General features: G+C 46.2%; 1 protein-coding gene across 4 annotated transcripts in view; it reads right to left on the bottom strand.

Annotated features, from left to right (window-relative positions):
- Window positions 1-7,062, bottom strand: part of EBF2 (EBF transcription factor 2) — a 134,463-nt gene extending 127,401 nt beyond the window's left edge. The window contains exons 1-5 of one of the 4 annotated variants that reach the window (XM_040538123.1): window positions 6,831-7,062; window positions 3,844-4,275; window positions 1,478-1,634; window positions 416-479; window positions 64-119 (exon numbers count right to left, since the gene is read on the bottom strand). In XM_040538123.1, coding sequence (XP_040394057.1) covers window positions 64-119; window positions 416-479; window positions 1,478-1,634; window positions 3,844-3,974 — 408 coding nt within the window. In that variant the 5' untranslated portion in view covers window positions 3,975-4,275; window positions 6,831-7,062. Of the gene's footprint in view, window positions 1-63; window positions 120-415; window positions 480-1,477; window positions 1,635-3,843; window positions 4,601-6,830 lie in introns of those variants that run through there. The other 3 variants (XM_040538122.1, XM_040538125.1, XM_040538124.1) reach the window with 3 other exon arrangements.
- Between the last annotated feature and the right edge of the window lie 13,076 nt (window positions 7,063-20,138).

The following is a 20,138-nucleotide window of genomic DNA, read 5'->3' as shown; positions in this document are numbered from 1 at the left end:
AGAGAAGAAAAGAGCGAGGATGAGGTGGAGCAGGGTAGCCCGGCATATATTAGCTGTGCTCACCTGCTTAGTGACTGAATCAATGAGTCTAACATATAGATCCTGTTCAGTCCTGACACCTAGAGCGGGAGAGAAACGCAGCCATTAATACTGTTACATGCACGTTTCCTTACAGAACATACACATTTAGTTTCATCTAGTGCCTTATTAAAAATCCTCAGCAACACCAGCTACTTTTGTTTCCTCTAGTGTGCTTCCCAAACCCATCACCACGAGGTAATCTTCAGAGCCCATCCCTGTGATAAGGAGGCACCACAGAAGGGAACTGCAGTGCATTTTAGAAATCATCGTGACAGTGCCTACAAACCTTGCCTCAGTTCAGTGCCCACAGAAGATGACTGGAAAGGGGACTCACCATTGCTATAAAGGAGTTGGAGTTTGTAATGTGTGCCATTGTTTGTCTTTTCATTGCCTTGCTCCTGGAAAGAGAATTTAAAAAAATAAAAAAATCTTCCAGAACTTATTTGGCACATTTAAAATGCAAAAACTGATAATCATGATGGAAGTGACAATGAAGTTCATTAAAATTCTGCGGGGTGAATTCACTGATTGGGATATATTAACCTTCCGAATGACCCAGGACAAACTACAAAATACTGCTGACATCTTTTCCTGGAGGAGTTCAAGAACTTCTTTTCCTCTCTTATTTGCTATTATGCTCTCAAGTTTTTCAAGGCAACAAGATGAACGTGCACATTGCAAGTCAGCTAATATAAAACAGATTGAGAGTAGACCTAGTGCTTCTTGTCTTTAACGTGTTCATTACTTTGCAACAGTGTTATCTGGAATCACTATTGATATTTATATCCTGAAGGTTACATTACAGAGTGTTTTCTTGCAGGATTTTTTTTAATGTAATTTTCTAAAAGCATTATTTATGAGCATCTTTTACAATTAAAAAGTCTTTTTCTATGACTAAGAAAATAACTGTAAAAACAATAGTATGAAACAACATGAAATGCTTAACACACGGATTTAAAATACAGAAAGAAATGCTTTTCAGATCCTGCCACTGACTTTGGAGCCTTGAGAAATACATAGCCCACTAGATACTGTGACACATTACAGGTCAGATTCCACTCCTCTTAGGGAACTAATAAAAGTTGGCAGATCTGATTGATTTTTAAAATAAAAAATAAAATCAATCATTCTTTGTCCCCCGTGATTTTTTTGTTCTATTTTTAGTGGATTTGTGAAATTCCCTTTGTATTCCTGATACAACCTTACAAGCCTTTTCAGCTAGAGCAGCACACAGAGGGCAGCAGCTTTTCCAAAGCACCTGAACCCTGGACCAAGAGCTGGTTTTATTTTGCTAAGGACCAGTACAACAGGTATTTTTAAAGGTGAGCAGCTCTGTGAGGGAGAAGAGATGAAATCTGGAGGGGAAAAGAGGGAAAAGAAAGACAACAAGCCTTACTTTATCGTTTTCTACAAAGTCCACAAAAGCTGTCCTCTCTATTTCCACAGGCTGCCCTTGTCTGTCGTAGAGAGCCAGAACAAAGTGGAAGAAATTGGATTTCCTCAAGTTGGAGGGTGGCTGCTTTTCAAAGTGAGCTCTGGACAAAGCTACTCCGCTGTGGAGGAAACACACGGGATAGGGTGTGGGGGGAGAGACAAAGACATTACAAATCCGTGCAGCAGCAGTACGAGCAAAACGACGAGCGGGCAAGGCAGAAGGGATTCGGGGAGAAGCCCGGAGCGGTCGGCCCGGTGCAGGTGCCGCTCCAGGTCCCCCCCGTCCCCTGCCACCGCCGGCTCCGAGGTTGGCGCTTCCCCCGGCGGCGGTGCCCAAATTTGCAGCCGCTCTGTCCTGCGCGGCCCCGGGCGGCGTAGCTGCACTCCGAGGGCAAAAAAACCCGCCGGGCTCGGAGCGTTAAACCCGAGAAGTTGGTGCTGAAGGCGGTGAGGTGTTTTTCTTCCTCCTCGGCCGGCACCTTTCTGGGCACGGAGCGCTCCCGGCGCCTCCCAGCCTGGGTTGCTTTTCTCGGAGAAGACAACCGACCTGAGCGCGTTTCCTCCGGACTGTCACCGGCACCGACACCAGCTGCGGTACAAGGCAGCCGGTTTCGGGCGCAGCACCTGCTTGCCCCAGCAGCAAAGTTGGTCGCCGCGGGCTTTAGCGGCTGGCTATTTGACCCGGCGCCTGGGCGTGCGGTTTGTGATTTACCCGGCGAGGATTTGAGTTAGGGAGCCCCCGGCTCCGCTCAGCCCCGGCGATGGTTCCCACGCATCTCCCGGCTTGGGATGTTTGTGTGCCCGCCGTGTCCCGACCTGCAGCCCTGTTTGGTAGTGAAACGAGCCGAGCCTCCCTCTCCTAACGCTGATTTTTACCTCCTGCAGAGAAAATAGGTGCCCGTGGGCACCTCCGTAGTAGGGAACACACAAATTCAGTCTACCTGCAGGACAAGCTGGGAGGCAGAGTTGCTTTGGTGTCCCCACAACAGCTCTGCTGCACGGGCACAAGTATTCAAGGCTTTCGGAGCTTTCCCCGTGCTTTCCCTCGCCAGATAGGCACGGGGTGAACTCCCCGCATCTGCCACAACCGCACCTGGGGGGGGCTGCCTCTCGCCCTGCAGCGAAGAGCTCGGATTTGGGGTTTCTTACTGATCCCTGAAATAAAAGCGGCGCTGCCCCCAGACAGCCCAGCGCGGCTGCACCTCCGCGGCTCCCCCGCAGCCCTTTCCTTTTACTTTCGGTTTTCCCGGGAATAAACGTCCCCGGTCCCCCCCACCCCCCCGTGTTTTTTAAACCATCTATCGGCATTCCTAAAACTCTGATAACTCCTCCCATGGTGCTTGGGAAACCTTGGGTCAGACCGTGGGTGGGGGCACCGAGGTACCTACCATTCCTACAACGTCCCACCCGCCGGTGCGTGCCCTCACCTTGTCGCTATATTCACTGAAAAGCAGCTGGCTCCCCGAGCTCGTTCGGCTTTCCCCTTCCCGGCGCTATACCGGTATTTTTTGGGGGGGAAAAAATGTATCCAGAGAGTGAGGGGACAAGTAGATATATGGTACTTAAAGGAGTTTTTATCACCTCATCCAAAAAGGGAAGAGACTGGGACAGCGGTCCTATGCAGATTTAGCTGAGGATAGGAGAGGGGAAAAAAGTGGGGGGGGAAGACACCAAAACACCACCCCACCCAAACAAGAAAAAAAAAAAAAAAAAAAGGCCCCAAACCCCACAGCGACCAACCCCAAGCCCCGGCGGCTCCCCCCGCGGTTCCAGGTCCGCTCCTGCCCCGGCAGCCGGCAGCAGCAGCCGTAGGGCCGCGGGGTGGGATCTGGCCGCTGCCCCCGGTAGCCCCGGAGCCGCCTGAATTGAGGAAACCAAGATGCACCGCGGGGGCGGGCGGGGGAGAAGAGCAGCACCGAAGTTGGTTTTAACTCGGTTCCCTCCTGTTCGGCTGTCTGCCCCCGAAAGTGGGAAGGGGTCGCCTACAGCGCTGCGTACAAGCGGTTCCCAGCGAGAGCCCTCTGCGCTAAGAAAAAAAAAAAAAAAAAAAAAAAGGAAAACGATCGGAGCTCTGTCATCCGAGCCCGCGCTGGATTTTCGGGCTCCTGATGCTCTCCGGGTTTGGAGCGCCTGTCCGCAGCAACAGCCGTATTGTCTTGAGCCTTCAGTGAGTAGAAAAGACCGGGAAGGAGGAAGGGGGGTGTCAGAAAGGGAGAAAATAAATTTAATGTCAAATGAAAATAACAAGAGGGAGTAAGGAAAAGGTTTGCTTAAAAATAAAAATAAAAAAGAAGCACGGAAGAGGAGGGGGAATGCAGTGACGGTTACCTTTGTGCTGCTACGTTTGCATCCACAACCCCAACGTTTCTGACCCAGGACCTGACGGAATCCATTTCAGAACCTAGAGATTTATCTTTCAGAATTGGTCCTCTTCCTAAAGTATCTTGAATCCCAAACATTTAAAAAGTCTATTCCAACTGGCAACAGTTTCCTTGGGGGGGGATGCGGGAGGAGAAGAAAAACACGCAGCCTCTGCAAGTGACACACACAAATCCCAGGGAAGTGGAGAACTTCAGCGTTAAAACCAACTTCTTCTGCTTTTAGGTGCTACGTGTGTTTTAATGCCTTCAGTGAGGGGGAAAAAGTTTGTCCTCTCGCCGAGCAAAAGTTACGCTGATTCACTCTTGCCTGGGATCATCATCATTCAAACGCGGGCGAGGAAACTGCATCCAGCAACCGCTCGCGGGTAACGAGGATCACCTGTTTCTCGAAAGACAGGGGGAGAAGGATTGATTGCTGCCCAATCCGGGGGGGGAACACAAAAAAAAAGGGGAAGAAGGGCTGGGGATGACTCGGGGAAGGCAGGGGAGCGGGGAGGGAGCCGGAGCGTTGCGGCGGGCAGCCCGCGCCGGGGAGGAGCCGCAGCCTCCCGGCCCCGACACCATCAATGGGGCACGGCGGGCAGGGGGCGGGGCCGGGTACCATAAAAGGGCATCTCATTTGCATGGCCCGCCCCGATTGGAGGGCTCAGGGCGCGGCTCCCCCGCTCTGCTCCGGCCCCGGTGCCCGGCCGGGAGCGGGTCCAGGAGCGCGATCGGGAGTGGGGCCGAGACCGGGACCCGGAGCGGAACCGGGTCCGGTAGCGGATCCCGGGCACCTCAGCTCGGCCCCCGGCTTGCAGCCTCTCAGCCCCACGCGGTCCAGCCGCGGTAACCGGGCGGCTCCGCAAAGCCGTTAATAAATATATAGAATAAATTAATTAATAAAGCAGCCGCCCCCGTGCCGGGGCGCCGGGTTTGAAACGGATCGAGCGACGAACGGGGCTGCCCAGGGAGGCTCTACCCGCGGGGTGCCACCCTGAGCGCCATGTCGCGACAGGGACAGGGCAGCCCCCGTTCCTCCAGCCGCTGCCGGCTCCGGCCCTAAAACTTCTCGTAAGGTCCTGCCGAGGGAAAGATGGCCCGGGAAAGGAAAGCGGAGCTCCCCCAGCCCAGCCGGCGGTGAGGCAGGACGCTACCTGTGGTTTTAGTTGGGTTTTTTTCTTAAAACCACTTTGTCTCGCTGATATTTCCCCCCCGGCCCTTTTGTAGCGGGATCCGTGTATAGATCCGCCTCTGAAATCCATCTAACAGCAACGCGAAAACAGATTTCAAGACAATGAATGCAAATCTGTGCTCAGCGACCATCTGCCAGATGAGGGAATCAGATGTTCGGTAGTTAAAGGGACAGCGCCAGGATTTCCTTCGCTCATTATCCGCAGCTCCTCTTTAACCCGCTTTATTTTTTAACGGGATGAGATTAATTCGGAAATCGATCTCGTATTTCTAACTCCTTCCACCCGCGCACACTTAGATTTCAGAAGGCACCTTTCTGCTAAATGCCGGGTTATTCCCAGTAAGTTTGATACCCTTCTCCTGAAACAAAAATCACAAATTCAAACCTTCCCCGAAGACTTTCATAAAACGTATCCTTAATTCAGGCGCGATCGAGGGCAAAGCCGGCACTCCGGATCGCTCTGCCTACAGAAGCGACAGACTTTTAGGTGATCCAGATCTCACCCGATCCCTGCTCAAGGACGTTTCCCACCGCAGCCCCCTCCCCAAATTGATCAACGCGCACCCGGTGAATTTGTCACGTTGGCCAGGGGCAAGGTGGGCGTTATAAAGCAAAGCACGGGCAGCTCAGCGCTGCTCCGAGCGGAGGCCAACACCGGGATGTTCACAGCCCTGCGATGCGATTTCTCCGGTCAGGAAACAGGGTGACACATCCCAAAAAAAAATAATAAGGTAATAGAATAAGAACACGCAATGTAAACGGACGCGTTACAGCGAATTTGGTTTTACTTTCGCAATAGGCACGGGTACCTTTCCCCCGGTGAGAGCCCCTCTGTGTACTAGGATTATTTGGGGCAGCGGCACCCTGCGGAATTCCCCAAGCGGGGCTGCTGGGTTCCCATGGGGAAAGTGCTCCCTCCGACCTCCAGCCGCTCGGCTGCGGATCCGGATCCAGCCCAAGAGCCCCCCCAGCCCCAGCCCCGGGGCCGGGCCAGCTTTAGGAACAATGGGGACTCGTGTGCCGCGGGGAGCCGGGCTTTTAGGGCTTCACGGCGGGTCAGAGGGCAGCGGCGCAGGTCAGAGGAGCTGCTCTCTCGTCACCCCAAACAGCTGCCACCAGAATTTGGCACTTCGGGGACAAATGAAGGGAGCCGAGGGCAGCGCCGGGCCGGGGGGAGGCATCGCTCCGCCGGGAAGTCGCTCCCCTTTGGGGTGCATCTGCAAGAGGCAGCACTTCTTAAACACTGCTGGAACGCCGAACACCGCGTCCAGAGCCCCCGTTTCAAGCACTTGGGTTACGGAGAGTTGCGAAAAGCCCCTCTCGGCCCGGCTCTCCTGATGGCAATTCCCCGAGAGAAGCGAGCAGCGGCGTCGCTGCCACCGCGCTGCCTTGGGGTCCGCGCTGAGGGTTACGGGAGCCGCTTCCAGCGGACGGTGCCAGGTGAATGCCGCCAGGGAACGGCGGCGGGACGAGCCTGGTAAAACCAAACCAAAACCCAAAGAAAACACGCACACACGAAACCCTGCGAGCCCTGCCGAGGACAGCTCGGGCAGGAGAAGGCAGCCCCGAGCAGCCGATCCTCTTCTCGTACAGCTCCGAGAAGCGCCCGGCACGGCCGGGAGCGTGCCCCAGGCTCCTGGGCCCCGCAGCAGGGGGAAACCTAGGCTGGAGAGATTATCAAGTACTTTCAAAGCATTACCCTAAAAACGCGCTTGTTTCCTCTCACGTTTAAGGCGAAAAAGGGAATGAAAAAGGCTAACCTGCGCCTGGAGAAGACCCTGGAAAGGCAGCGTTTCGTTCGCGTTCCTACTCACTCGGGAGAATCCTGCATCCTTCAGGTGTCTCAAGGGAACAAACTGCAGGTGAAAGTTATCCTTTTCCCTCTGACACTGATAACTCTTTCCGTCTTTATCCAATAATCTCACTGAAAGTTTCCCTTCACAACTGCACCAGAAAATAAACGTTCCTGTTACAAACAGCTTAAAATTAAGTCCTGCACAAGGCAGGCTGTTTGCATGCAAGCACACACCACATGTTTGGAAATACAACGGTATTTGTCAAACAAAGAGCTCCCCGAAAAGAACTTCCAGGAGCCCAAGAGCAGAGCAAACAAACCATTCGCTTGCAGAGGATGCCCTGTGCCAAAGACGTGGCTCCCAGAAACGAGAGCAGGTTGTGATCTGAGCTCCTGGTACGTGGTCAAAGCACTTAAAGATCTGGTTTAGAAATCCACTCCGATTCAGGAACGTACTCCTGATTTACAAGACCCTCATTTAACTGAAACAGGAGAATATGCAATGCTTCTTAAAACGTTTAATACAAGAAGTTTAAAGCAGTTCAGGTGCATGCAACCAAACCATGTAAGCAAACCGAGCTCTGAACTGAATGGTGCATGCAAACAAGGACTTAAACAACGAGGTGCTTCTGGTTGGATTGGGTACATAAAACGGGGCTTACAATAAACCTAAAGGTTCTCTCAGAAGCAAACTCACGATTTGATTGCTGGAAGAAGTTTAATCCCCAAGTATAAAATTGCTTTCCCCTTCCTCCCCCCCAAGTGCATTTGGAAATATCTAGAAACATGATTTTACAGCTATAAAATCCTGAGCTGTACCTGGGCTCTCCCTCTTTCTCCCCCTTCCCTCTTGCATCGTAAAGGTGCCATTTACTGGAGTCAACTCTCCCGACTGATCAACACTTATAGTGTGCAAGTTTCAGAGATTCCACTGATCACATTTAGCAGCGTTGAACGAAGGAATGCTTTCAAACTTACAAGTGCATAAGTAAACATTTAATAACTTCTTCTCCACCTTATCTTTCCCAAAAGAGAAAATATTGCATCCATCATATCCTCTTCCGAGTTTCCCATTCACTCCGATAAGTAGGTGCTTTTTGCAGTAGAACAGAAAAACACATCTGCTAGGTTTTATATCCAGGTTTTTTGTTTTGTTTTAAAGATACTTTTACTGCCTTTTGCCTAGCATGGTTTTTGGAACACGTTAGCAAATAATATTTTACCATCGGGAGTATATGTTCCATTTTATTTTATAATGCAGATTTGAGAAGTCTTAGTGCTGAAGTTTGTTTTTCTAACCACATGGAGGTTTGAACCACCAGGCATAGTCAGGAAAAATGCTTTAAGTGGGTGTATATTTGTGCTCGTAGTCTCATTTTCCAGTTTATAGAAAACAATCAAGGGCAGCTTTTATTATGTCTTTGCATGTCAGCTACCCAAATTAATCTTCCTCAGGAAGAAGAGAAGTTGAGGTTATCACGCCTTTTTAGTTCCACCACCGATGCACACTCATGACCCAACTCCAGCTGTCAAACATTGCCCACAAGAACCGGGTAAGTGCAGACATACTGAAGAGCAGAATTACATTCACTCATTAACATATGAATCAAATAAAAGCGGTCCCCAATACTGCAAACATTCTTATATGTAACCTATATTAGTCACCAGAGTGGCCTTACAAGAATTACTTGACAATATGCACATGTTTAACCTCATGCTTAAACATCTGCACAGCGAGGGCCTCTTTTTCCTCGCCTCAACTCAATGCAGCTCTGTCTTAAACAGGTGTCTAACTTTAATTACTTCAATAGGCACTCTGAAGTGATGCCACGGGGACACTTTGCCTACTTAAGAGTCAGCACAGCTTAAGCCTCTTGATAGATAAAAACTTGATTTTTAAAGTGTTTCAAAATACAGAGAATTGGGAACACTCTGGACTTGCAGCTCTTTTGGTGGAGCACAGCCTAACACTTCCATTTGGAATTTCAAGTTACCGTACTAAACAACTACTTTCATGCAAACTAGACTGTAGCAGGAGTGCCCAACTTGCACTTAATTCCTAATTTTCCAGCTCTGCCTGTGAATAATAGATATCTAGAAAGATATCTAGAGCCTCCCTGGTTGTACTGTTGTAACAGTACAGCTGTACTTCAGTTCCACCAGCTAGGGCTAACTACCCAGAAAAGCTTTGCTTCCAAAATCTGGAATTTTCCAGGCACATACACACATATATGTGCATATATTTCTTAGAGAAGACTCGGGTATGCGTATATGTTTTCTAGGAAACAAGTATACTGATTTTTCATCCTTGCATAACTCCAATAAGCAGACACCTCAGACTTGCCAATAACCTTTCATCGTTTGGATAAATCCCAGGTTTCAACACAAAGATAGAGGAAGTTACGGGGTTTGGTTGAAAGCCTAGTACATTGTCAAAATGGTTTGACTTAACAGGTTTTGGATCAGACCAATATTATGCTGTTAAGCTCAATTATAGCCTTTGTTTCTTTTACTTTGAGATGGTTTTACGTCTAAATTTCAGTGCTTGTAAAGCTTTCAAGATACTTGCAGAGACAAACTTACTTAAGTCATGCAACACTGTTTGATGACCAAGAAGCTGAGGCACCAAAAAAGTCACAGTACACAAGAGAGAATAAGGGTCCAGCATCATCTCCAAGGTGATTTTTCCTTTACTGGGCCATTTTCCCAATACACAGAGCCTCCCATGAGATCTAAGAGTGTGCAGTCATATAACATGCATGCACAAAGAACCTTGGCTGGGTTCTACTTACTTTGTGCTGCTCATGGATGTGGTGCTGATGCAGGCGGTTTTCGATCTGCAGTTACAGAAATTCATGCAAACCAGTTCTCAAAGTGCTGTCGAGTTTTGTGGTTTAAGAATTAAAGCAAGTTGTATTATCAGGAGCCTCCAATTGCAGGCTTCAAGGAAGAACTCGAACCATTTTGTGTAACAAAAACTCACTCATCAAGATTCTGAATCTGGCTAGAGGTTATTGGTGCTACCATCGGACAAATTATTAGGATGAGGAAGATATCTCTTGGGAATGATCAATAATCAAAACATCTGCCTCCTGCAAAGTTTTCCTGTGCCTTCTTTTAAAGCATCTGGTACTTGAAGCTAAAATAGAATATACAAGAAGCTTAATCTAATCTGACTAGTCCTATGTTCTTTCCATAAGGCAAGAAGGAGGTAGTTAAAAGCTCAGTATATCATAATTAGAGCTTTACAACCTTGGAGAGACAGTTCTGTTCTTCTCTGAACTGTATTCAATAATCCGAAGAACATTTTTTTCTTGATTTGGTGGAACAGAAGTATTAACACACCTAACTTCATAAAGCCAACCAGACTTGTATCTCAGTAAGCGGCATTTCAAAAGCTGCCAAGTTACATGACCAGATTCTGGTCCTGCAAACATTTATCCTTGTATTACAAGCAACGAAGCTGCAACACCAACTGCTCACAAGAGATTTCTGCAAGGTTAGAATTCTGAGCTTTCATTTGGGAGTTTATTCTAAGTGATTAGAACCTTGTTTAGCCTAAACATTATTTACTAGGAGGGGAGAAATCTACCCAGAGTTCTAAGCCTTCTGTGCTAGTCAGTTACAGCTTACCATGTGAACTGTTTCTTTCATCACCAGTTTTTGAGTATTCATTCGTAGGGTAAATATAGATGCTTTGAAATGTACACATACCTAAATGGGTCTGCTGCTTAAAAGTATTTGGTCAGCCTGGTTGAACATCATCACTTTCCCATCATCAGTATCAGGTAGGGAGAAGTAATGTTTTACTAAATAACCTGATACTATTCGAGTATTTCCAGTGAAGAGCACTGCTAATAAATACATTTATTTAAAAAAATTAAAAGGCTGTACCACATGTGCCCTGCAAGCTAGCTAAGCCAGAACAGATGGATAAAGAAAAAGCTCCCATGTTAGCTTCGATAGGCGTACTGTACGTTAGTGGATCTAGCATGTTTTACAGTTTGTATGTATATAACACTCGTAGGCGGGGAACCTCAAGCATGTTTTCCATACCCAAAAACTAGAAACAGTAAAGAGGATGGATAAAGAAACCCGCACACACCTGTGGAAGGTGATGGGCCCAAGGCTGATTGGCAGTATCACACCTGGGTGAGCAGATGAGCCTCTTCTAATAGTGGTTAGGGGGAAAATCTAAACATGAATGTATAGCATGAGAAGTGGATCTCCGTACACACTTTAGGATTTAGTCAGTTCAGATTAAGGAATCAGCAGGAGCGCTCAGTCAGGTTGGGCTCACGCTGGTGAAGGAGCATTATGGCAGTGACAGGCACCTCTGGGACACGCAGCAGAGCCAGGCTGGGCAGTGGGCAGCTGTGCCCTGCGTGAGCTTCACTGTGAGCCACGAGACGTCTGAATCGTAGCAGACCAGGAAACCGTAACTCCATTCAGACGTGTTCTTTGCTTTGTGTTCTCATGGAGATAGAAGAATAAGGACTGCCACACACGCTGTGAGCCATCAGAAGCTGCCTCTGCTCGGGATGTACCCCTCCTGATGGGCTGCCCGAGCTTTGCAGAGTTCTTGTGCACCGGTGGCCTGCTACGGGGTACGGGCGAGAAGGGGACTGGAAGAACACCAGCTCTCCATGTGCATCCTCCCCCAGCATTTAGCTATTTGCTGAAGTGGTAAGATGAGGTCTTTGGTGACTCCAGAGCCACAGGGCATCAGCGACAACAGAAGCAATGAGCAAGTTCTGAGGGTTTCGGAACACCACCCTAAGCAGACACAGCTTTGTCATCCACATGTATTCTTTGGCTTTAGGGAAGGAAAACACCCTCTGTTATTTTCAAGAGCATGTGTTCAGAGCATCTGAAGGGTAGAATATGTTGGAGCATATGGCATATAATTTCTTTTTCCATTCATAATCTGTAGCAAGACAGCAAAATCAGTTTTCGTAAGTAGAGGCTCCAGCTTTCCTTTGGAAATATCTCCACTGCCACGTCCTTCAGCATCGTCTACATGCAAGCGAATGTCAGTAAAGCAGTAAGTTATCATCGCTAAGGATGGTCTAAGGAATTGGATTACAGCAAGTACATGCCACACAACCTAAAGGCTTTCCATGTGCTACTTCCACCGACACCTCCTGTTGGAAGTACAAACAGTATGGGGTGGCGCTATCAACTTACTCTGCCCTTACATGCCATCCCAGTGACTTAGGTCTAATCCAGAAGAAATAAAGCTCCTTCACTGCACTGCTCGCAAGCCAAACGTTAGAAGAGAGAAAAAGCAGAGACAAAGGGAAGCCAGAAGGAGAAAAGAGGACAACCACTCAGGACACTTCAGACCACGCAGCGTAGCTATTGAGTATCTCAAGAACAGTCAGACATTTTTGAAGACTTGCCATCTGTTTATTCTCCCCTTCACTAAAGTCACCTATTTGGTCAAAGCATTCTCCAAGTATTCCATGGGACAGAGGCAAAGAACTTCAACCCACAGCAGTGAAAGCTGCCTCAAACATTTCCCCATATTGGCCCCACCTCATACTCAGCCTAGAAGAGAACCTCACAAAGAACTAATGCCCTACAAGCATGTGCCCTAATAGCTACAGCATTGGAGATATCCCTGAACTTCTGAGGTATGAGATCTGGGTTGTCACTTAAGAAAATGTTCTCACTTTTTCCCCTCGAGGTGTACGCAGGCACCCTTACACCCCGGATTTCCTCTGCTGGCCCTGACCTGAGGGTACCTGGAGCACGCGCTGTGCAGAAGGCCCAGCTGCCAAGAGGCACAGCTCGCACAGCCCCCAGAGAGGAAAAGCATTTTACAAGATGGTTTATGGCATCTTATTTTTCCCCACGTAGAATATGAATAACGTTAATGGTGACAGAGCCTACAGGCAATAAAAGGCCTTTGCAGGTATCAAACAGCTTCAAACTTTGCTTTGGCTCTCTGCCAGCGGTACAGCCAGCCAGTGCTTCCTTCCCAAGGCTAGGCCCTGTGGCCACTGTGTCCAAGTAATTACAGGGCTGTACTCGTGTCCAGAGAGAAAGCAGACAGGAAACTATTTTGATGTAAAAGATCACATGAAAGTAGAAAGGAGGAAAATTGTGTTTCACGTATACCTGCTACTTCAGTGTGGCAAGAAATAAAGTACAAGATGAAACAAGAGAAGACTTTTTTCTAGGTGTTTAGTCTTGTACAGCATGTAACTTACGCAAGTTTGGCCAGTTGGTTAAGTATTCACGTTTCAAAGCAAAAACCCCTGATCCACTGTTTCTAGTGCATGTCACTTTTTCAATCAGGCAGGGTAAGCACCATGTAGCACCAACAAGTCACAATATTTTTGATGAACTAAGTCATCTTAAGAATCACTTCCTATTTCATAGCTCCAAATCATCAAGCAAAAGTCAGTTTTCCTTCAGTGGTTAATCCAATTTGAAGGAGTACTTTTTGAAGAACTGGCAGTTTTGTTTTTTAATTTTCCTTTATTTTTTTATGTTTTCATTTCTTAATTTTTATTTTATTTTGCTGCTTGCCACTGCAAGCTAGTTCCCATGAAAGTACAATACTGCGACAGTCAAACAAGTTATTTCTTCATTATCCATAAGTTGACAAAAGCCTTTTGAATAAATACCCAAGCACACACACTTACCTTACACCTCCAGTTTTTTGTTAGTTAGGTTAGCTCATAAGCTGAATGCCTTCATTCACACAATATCAAGAAACCCTACAAAATGGTTGTCTGTTTTTTTTTTTCCTTCTTCTTTTTTTAAAATTACAATCACAAAGGCAAGCTCCTCAGCACCTGCATTAGGTAAATGCTGTTGGATTATTCCTGCTCACTAACAGAGGAAGTAGGAGCACGTAGAAGCCAAAGTTAGAGCAGGTCAGCTGCAGGGATGGGGCTGGATCTCAGGAGCTCCTGGATTCTGGGACAATGCTATCCATGAATGGGAAAGTATTTCCCCAAGGCTCAATTATTGGCACATTTGCCATATACCCTGCAAAACAGCAACATTTAAAAAATAAACCTTCAACAGCCAAGACACAAACATCTGTTTTGAGGAACATGCTGTGGGCTGGGAACAAGACAACCTTTGCCTTTCCACCCAGCCCTGGTTAAGTCAGCCAAACACATTGACTTGTGTTTCACGCATCTTGAAACTTGAATCACTGCTCTTACACACCAACACGTACATAGCACATGTGAACATATGTACATTTATAATGTGTATAAATGTGGGTCTGGCTTTCCACTAGAGGTAAGTCTTAAGATATTGATAAAATGTTACTGTGGAGTTCCACAATATTGTTCAACAGCTGCAAAGTTTCCACTTCCACACTTTTTAAACGCGGAATGTAGTTTACAAGTATTAACAGTTAACAGAACTGCCATTTTACACCTGAACTTATTATTTTTTAAGATAGGAACTAAATATTTGATCATCTGATGCATTTCAACATCTGCACCGGTTTCCTTTCCCCTAGTCTCCTAGGTAGATTTGTTGTTTCCGAGTACCACAGATACACTTGGGGAACTGGACCAGTGGAAGTTTTACCATCAGTTTCAGTGTCAGTGAATTTGCTCTTGGCCATCTAAAAGAAGACCAGCTGTGTCTTGTATAGGGTGCTGTGCAGTCAGGCCCAGCAAGGCAGTCCATGTATCCAAGAGTTCAAACTTGTGAAAGTCAACAAGTATGGGTCAGAGCAATCAAAGGCACATATTCCTGCCGGTTAGATGTAAGAGCAGGAGCTGGCGGAAAACAGAAGTCCTTACTGATCATTCAGATGACATCCATAAGATTTAAAATCACAATTCTATGATTTAATCCATTACCATTGTTTAAAGTCCTTCATAGCAAAGCAGATCAATTCTGACCTGCGTTTTTTCCTACCACAAGCACCACAGTGAAGCTCATCAAGAAAGGTAATTCTTAGGAAAGAGAAAAGATTACCCATCTTGTTTTAACTTTCCAAAGTCTGAGGCGTTTGGCAGGCAGCTTTCTCCTCAGACACTGATAGATGATCGAGAAGGGAAGGTGTGTACGTGGAGGGGGCGGCTACGCCTTCGCTGCTCTCAGGGTACAGGCGATGACAAACAGGCAGATAAGGCAGCAGCTCAGAGCACTGCAGAAAGGCCCTAAAGAAGCGATGGAAAGATCTAAGAGGAACTGTTGTTTTGGTGGAGGAACAGAAGGAGGCGGAGGTGTAGTTGAACTGATGACCCAAGATGATCCCACTGGTGGTACTTTCAGCAGGCTAGGAGGAAACGTGGGGAGAACGGCAGCTGTCAGCAGACCCACACAGGCAGGAGATCCCAGTCCTAGAGGAAGAGCCTTGGCAATTTGGGTAGGAAGACAAAAAACCACATCTTTACAGCACTAAAGTGGGAATCTGGAGGCTCACAGAGAGAGGCCACATGGCAAAAAAAAAGGCTCAGCACTGTCTCAGTACAGGCTGCCCACTGATTAGCATCTCCTCTGAGCCCCTGGTACTTAATGACCTGTGCAAATGTGTTAACAATTAAAAGAAAAATGCTGTGGTGCTGTACCTCTTAACATCTGGAAAGATTACAAGAGTACTTTACATGCTCAAGAAGAGAAAGGATGCTAGCAAGTTAAGCACTCCATGCACATGCCATGACTGAAGAGGCCACACAGAGCACAAGAGGGAAATAGAAGGATGGTGTACTCTTAATTTACGGATTGGAAACGGAGGTCTATGAAAAAGTTCCACCACTTGCCTGAAATCACACAAAGGCAGGAACTCAGCCCTACTCTGCCAATTCCCAGAGCTGTTTTTCCAAACCACGACCATATTCAGTCCTCCTGTAGGGCAGTTACTCCAAATTGCTTAATAATGGGGTTGGGGGAAGCAGAAGGGGAAGTTTCCTAATAAAGAAGAGCCCCTTCCATCAAGAAAGGTCCTTCTGACTCTTGGTTAGTAACGGAACAGATGAAAAATCACACGTTTGATTTCTGTTCCCCAAACAAACCTCGCTAGCACACAAGACAAACCTCAAGGACAGCGTTCCGTGTACCGTTTACCTGTGCAATGCCACCACCTTGTGGTTTCTGCAGTCATGGCACCACCAGAATCTTCATTTCTCCAATGGTAAGCAAACCTCGTATTCTCTTGCTGTTTTCTTTTGAGATAACTTTGCTTAGACTTCACTTGAACAACCCGAGTAGCTCTTTCTGGTGTGTACTGGTGGAATTTGATGCGTGGTTGCTCACACACTGCTATTGCAGAGCTGCTACCTGTTCTCACCACAGCTAGTAGGGCAGGCTGCATCCACCGAACGGACATGACATCTACTCACCTCATCCTGAAAAAAACAACTCCATAGCACAGTTACTCTGGAATAGCAGCAGCCTCTGAAATTAAGGCCCATCTTTTAGCTCTAAGAGTACGGGCATGCTGCCTGTTTCAAGCACAGAACTTACAACAAGCAGTTTCTCTGAAGGTCGGAGTCCCAAGACCCACAGTAACATGCAAATTCAGCAGGCTGGGTGCGCAGCTTGTGGGGGCAACTCTGCCAGGCACTAGAGCAGGAGCCCAAGTTTACAGCACTGCCCCAAAAATGTGTTGACTAGCCATGACCTCAATCAAAGCCAAGTCCCTTGGAGGTTGCCTCATGAGATCCCTTCCTCCACACCAACACTCTTTGCCCCTCCAAGCAGGAATGGCAGCGTAGATTTGTAGGCACACTGTGTAAACAGCAAGAAGCACAACCCCCTACAACCCAAAGGAGTTCCTCCAAAGGAGGAATTATCCTTTGGGTTAGACCAACTTTTGGTGCCTACATAGACCACACCAGTAACAAGTTTGAGCAGGAAAAGGAAGATCAACAATCTCAGGCTCTGCTAACAAGTTATTCCACAGCCCGAAACATGTCTGTCTCCTTTCCCTACCTGTTAGATCAGCATATCATGCCTTTGCAGCACGACTGCAGATCCACAGATGACAAGCAAAAGAAAACAGATAATATAAAAGTTATCATGTTTGGCCACAGTGGAAAAGAATGACTATTTATTGCAAAATTCAGTTCTATTCTATTCTAGAAAAAGCTTATCTAAAACTGCCATGAAGAAATAAAAATACTTCAGATATCTGCTACTGATATAATCAAGACATCCTGTATGATGTAAAGCTGGGCTGCTTTCCAGGATACTAGCACGTATAAGCATTTACAGGAATTTTTCATGCAGTGACCAACACAGACCTGGTTCAGGGTCACATCAGAGCCAAGAAAACACCTTCCAAAAAACAGACATTGACAGTCTGCAGCGTCCTCCTCAGAGGCAGAATTATATCCTCCATTTGCACTACAGCTCTTTGATGCAACACATGCTACCTTGCTGGTTTGATACTTGCTTTACCAGTTAATTTTGCAGTTCAGCTTACATTTGCCAAATCGTCAGAGACTTCAGAGAGCTTTACATCACAAACTCATTCAAAAAATATCAAAGGTTACTACCTTTACTCTTCTTGCTGCTTTCCTTCTACCTTGCAGCCTTCCAGGCCCATGCAGTGCAGCCTCAGAAATCTGCTAGTGAAATAAGAGGCTATGAACAGTCCTGCAGTCATTCCTGTCACTTTTCTCACTCAGATAAGCTCCAAGGTCCAATTTCGATAGGCATTTGAGCATCTAGTCCCTTGAGTTCCTTTGAAAGTTAGCTCATATTCCTTTCCCAAAAGCCCACTAGTATTTGCAACATTCACACACTACATTTTAATCTCTTAATCTAAATTACAAACGCTGTGGTCTCTTTACAGCATTCACAGCACACTTAACACAATAGGGTCCTTATCATCAATATGTATTTCTGCAGTTAGCATAAATACTCATTGGGGAAAAAAATAGCCTTATCGTGCAGGGATTGCATTTCATTTGCAAACAGTAAGTATCTGACAGAACTAGGAGTTAAAAGGAATTGCTTTAATAAAATGTAACACAGGTAACAACACATGTAAGTCCAACTTTCACTGTATGCTTACATATTAAATATTTTTTTGTTAAAACTATTTGAAATACTCAAAAGACCACACCTTGTGTTATGTGTTTGAGGACTTGGTGGTAGTAAAAATAAAGCAGCCCAAAGCCCTAACAGGCTGGAATGCACCAGAACTGTCCAACACACAAAATAAGAGCACAGAAGCATTAGCCTCAAACCCCATTAAATGCAAATAGTGCCTGAATTCCAATGAGAGTCTCTGAAAACTCCAGCTTTACTACCTCACCCCACACCGCCGCTAAATGAAGCATACAGTCCTTGGGCTAAAGAGACGGTGACTGGCTACCATACGGCTTCACATCCATGAACTGTTTGACTCACTGCATGATAATCCATGAGTTGGGTCAAGCCATTTTTTGGAAGATAATTCTTGGTGCAATCTAACGTTGTAACAGCCCACGAAGCCGGGCTTCATTCCCAGTTAAGTCACTTGTCACCCCGAGGACGATCATGGCATCAAAGAACTACCCCACTGAGGTTTCCACATTGCTGCTTGGGGGAAAAGAAGCGCAGGCACCCTAAAGATCTGGGGCATATAAGTTGCTCCCCCCAGACCTGTCCCTGCACCAGAATTCAAAGGGAATACTTCAAGAGAAGATGCATTAAGTCAAAAAAATAACTCAAAAAGCAGACCAAGACTCATCAAGGTACAAAGACACCTATGCTCATTGCATCCTTGCTCGTAAGGGACTATCTGTCCTAACACCCTCCAGAGAAGCACTGGTACCTGTGCTTATCTTCAAGTATACTAGCCAGAGATTAAAAGCTTGATGCAGAGGAAAAGTGCAAATCATAGCAGCTCCAAATTACATCAGTGTAACAGCTCATTCTGAGTTTTGCAATTCTAGAATCATTACAGTGCCAAGACTCAGAACTCTCTTGTGCTTGGTACAAGCACAGAGAAACATTTCCAGCAAGCGAACAACTCCTACCACTTCATTACTCCATTAGGACATTTCTTGCACTCAGATTGATATTTACCTCCATATCCCTCAGCTCATCATTGCCCTGGTTCTTTTTTGAGTCTTAGATGATGCATAGCATAGGGCAGCTTAGATCATTATGTTTTCGAACAGATAATAGTCAGTAGCAAACAAAATTGTTATACCTTACTATAAGAGGGAGACATTCATTACCATAATGCTTCTGTATAACATTAGATTTACAGATACTTATCTCAATAAACAAGTTTCCTAAAATATTTCAATGTGCAAAAGTGAAACATATGGGACAACCAACCTCTTTGAAATACAGTTAAGAGTCAGACATAATTAGGTCACAGCCATATTGCAGCACATTCAATTAAGAACAGTTCCATCTCTATAGTTTTTATATTTTTTATTATTATTTATTTTTTATTTTTAAGGGTCTATAAGCACTGTAAGTACCTAAATCCTATTGAGCATTTTTTAAGGAGTGGCAGTAGGAAAGAAAAGAAGTTTAAAAGTATTTCTGCAGGTCACCTAAAAAGAGCAAGAATATAAACCAAGGGTTTCAAACCCAGTCTTACCCACAGTAACTAAGTGCTAATTTTAAGGCAACGCACACTGGTGATTGCTGAACCCTGTCTTTTGAGCACCACCTGAGCATCTGGGCCTTTGCTCCTTGCTCAACTCTTACTGCTAGACAGTACAACAGCAATGCCGTCATTAACACTGGATTGATTTCATGTGTCCCTCCTCACATTGCCACCTCTGTGTAAGGTGACAGCCCTACACAGGACAAGCAAGACAGATGCCAAATCACAAGCCACTGAGTATCTGAGTAAACAGCTAACAAGGTTAAGACCACAGTGAGTATTCATCCTCCAACCAGGTTTCCAAAAGAGATATCAGTATACATGCATAGTCATTATTTTATGCCTGTTTTCTTCTTTTCACCATCACCTCACACAAGCTCAGAAGGGAAAACAAATTGGAGACTTGAGGTTGTTCAAGGAGGTGTTTCCAGACCTTTGTGTGCATGAATAAGTTCAAGTAGACTCAATTTCCCTTTTCAAAAGCAAGAGCTAGGTTTGAACAAAACAAGGAGCTGGAGTCCTCGTTTCCACAGAGCAGCTGAAATCCTGTACCTGCTTTCAGAGAAAGCCATATTACAGCTTACCTACCATTATATTTTAATGCTGCAGGTAACAACACCCTTTCTGTTTGACACAAACATAACAGGAGACATGACCCTTTCTTAAAACTACTCTAGCACTACATCCCTTCTCCTAGCCTCATCCCACTAGATAGAAAAAAAAAAAAAAAAAAAG

This window comes from Cygnus olor, chromosome 27, assembly GCF_009769625.2.
Source record: "Cygnus olor isolate bCygOlo1 chromosome 27, bCygOlo1.pri.v2, whole genome shotgun sequence".
Taxonomy (NCBI): domain Eukaryota; kingdom Metazoa; phylum Chordata; class Aves; order Anseriformes; family Anatidae; genus Cygnus; species Cygnus olor.
This window is presented reverse-complemented; position numbering and strand designations above follow the sequence as displayed.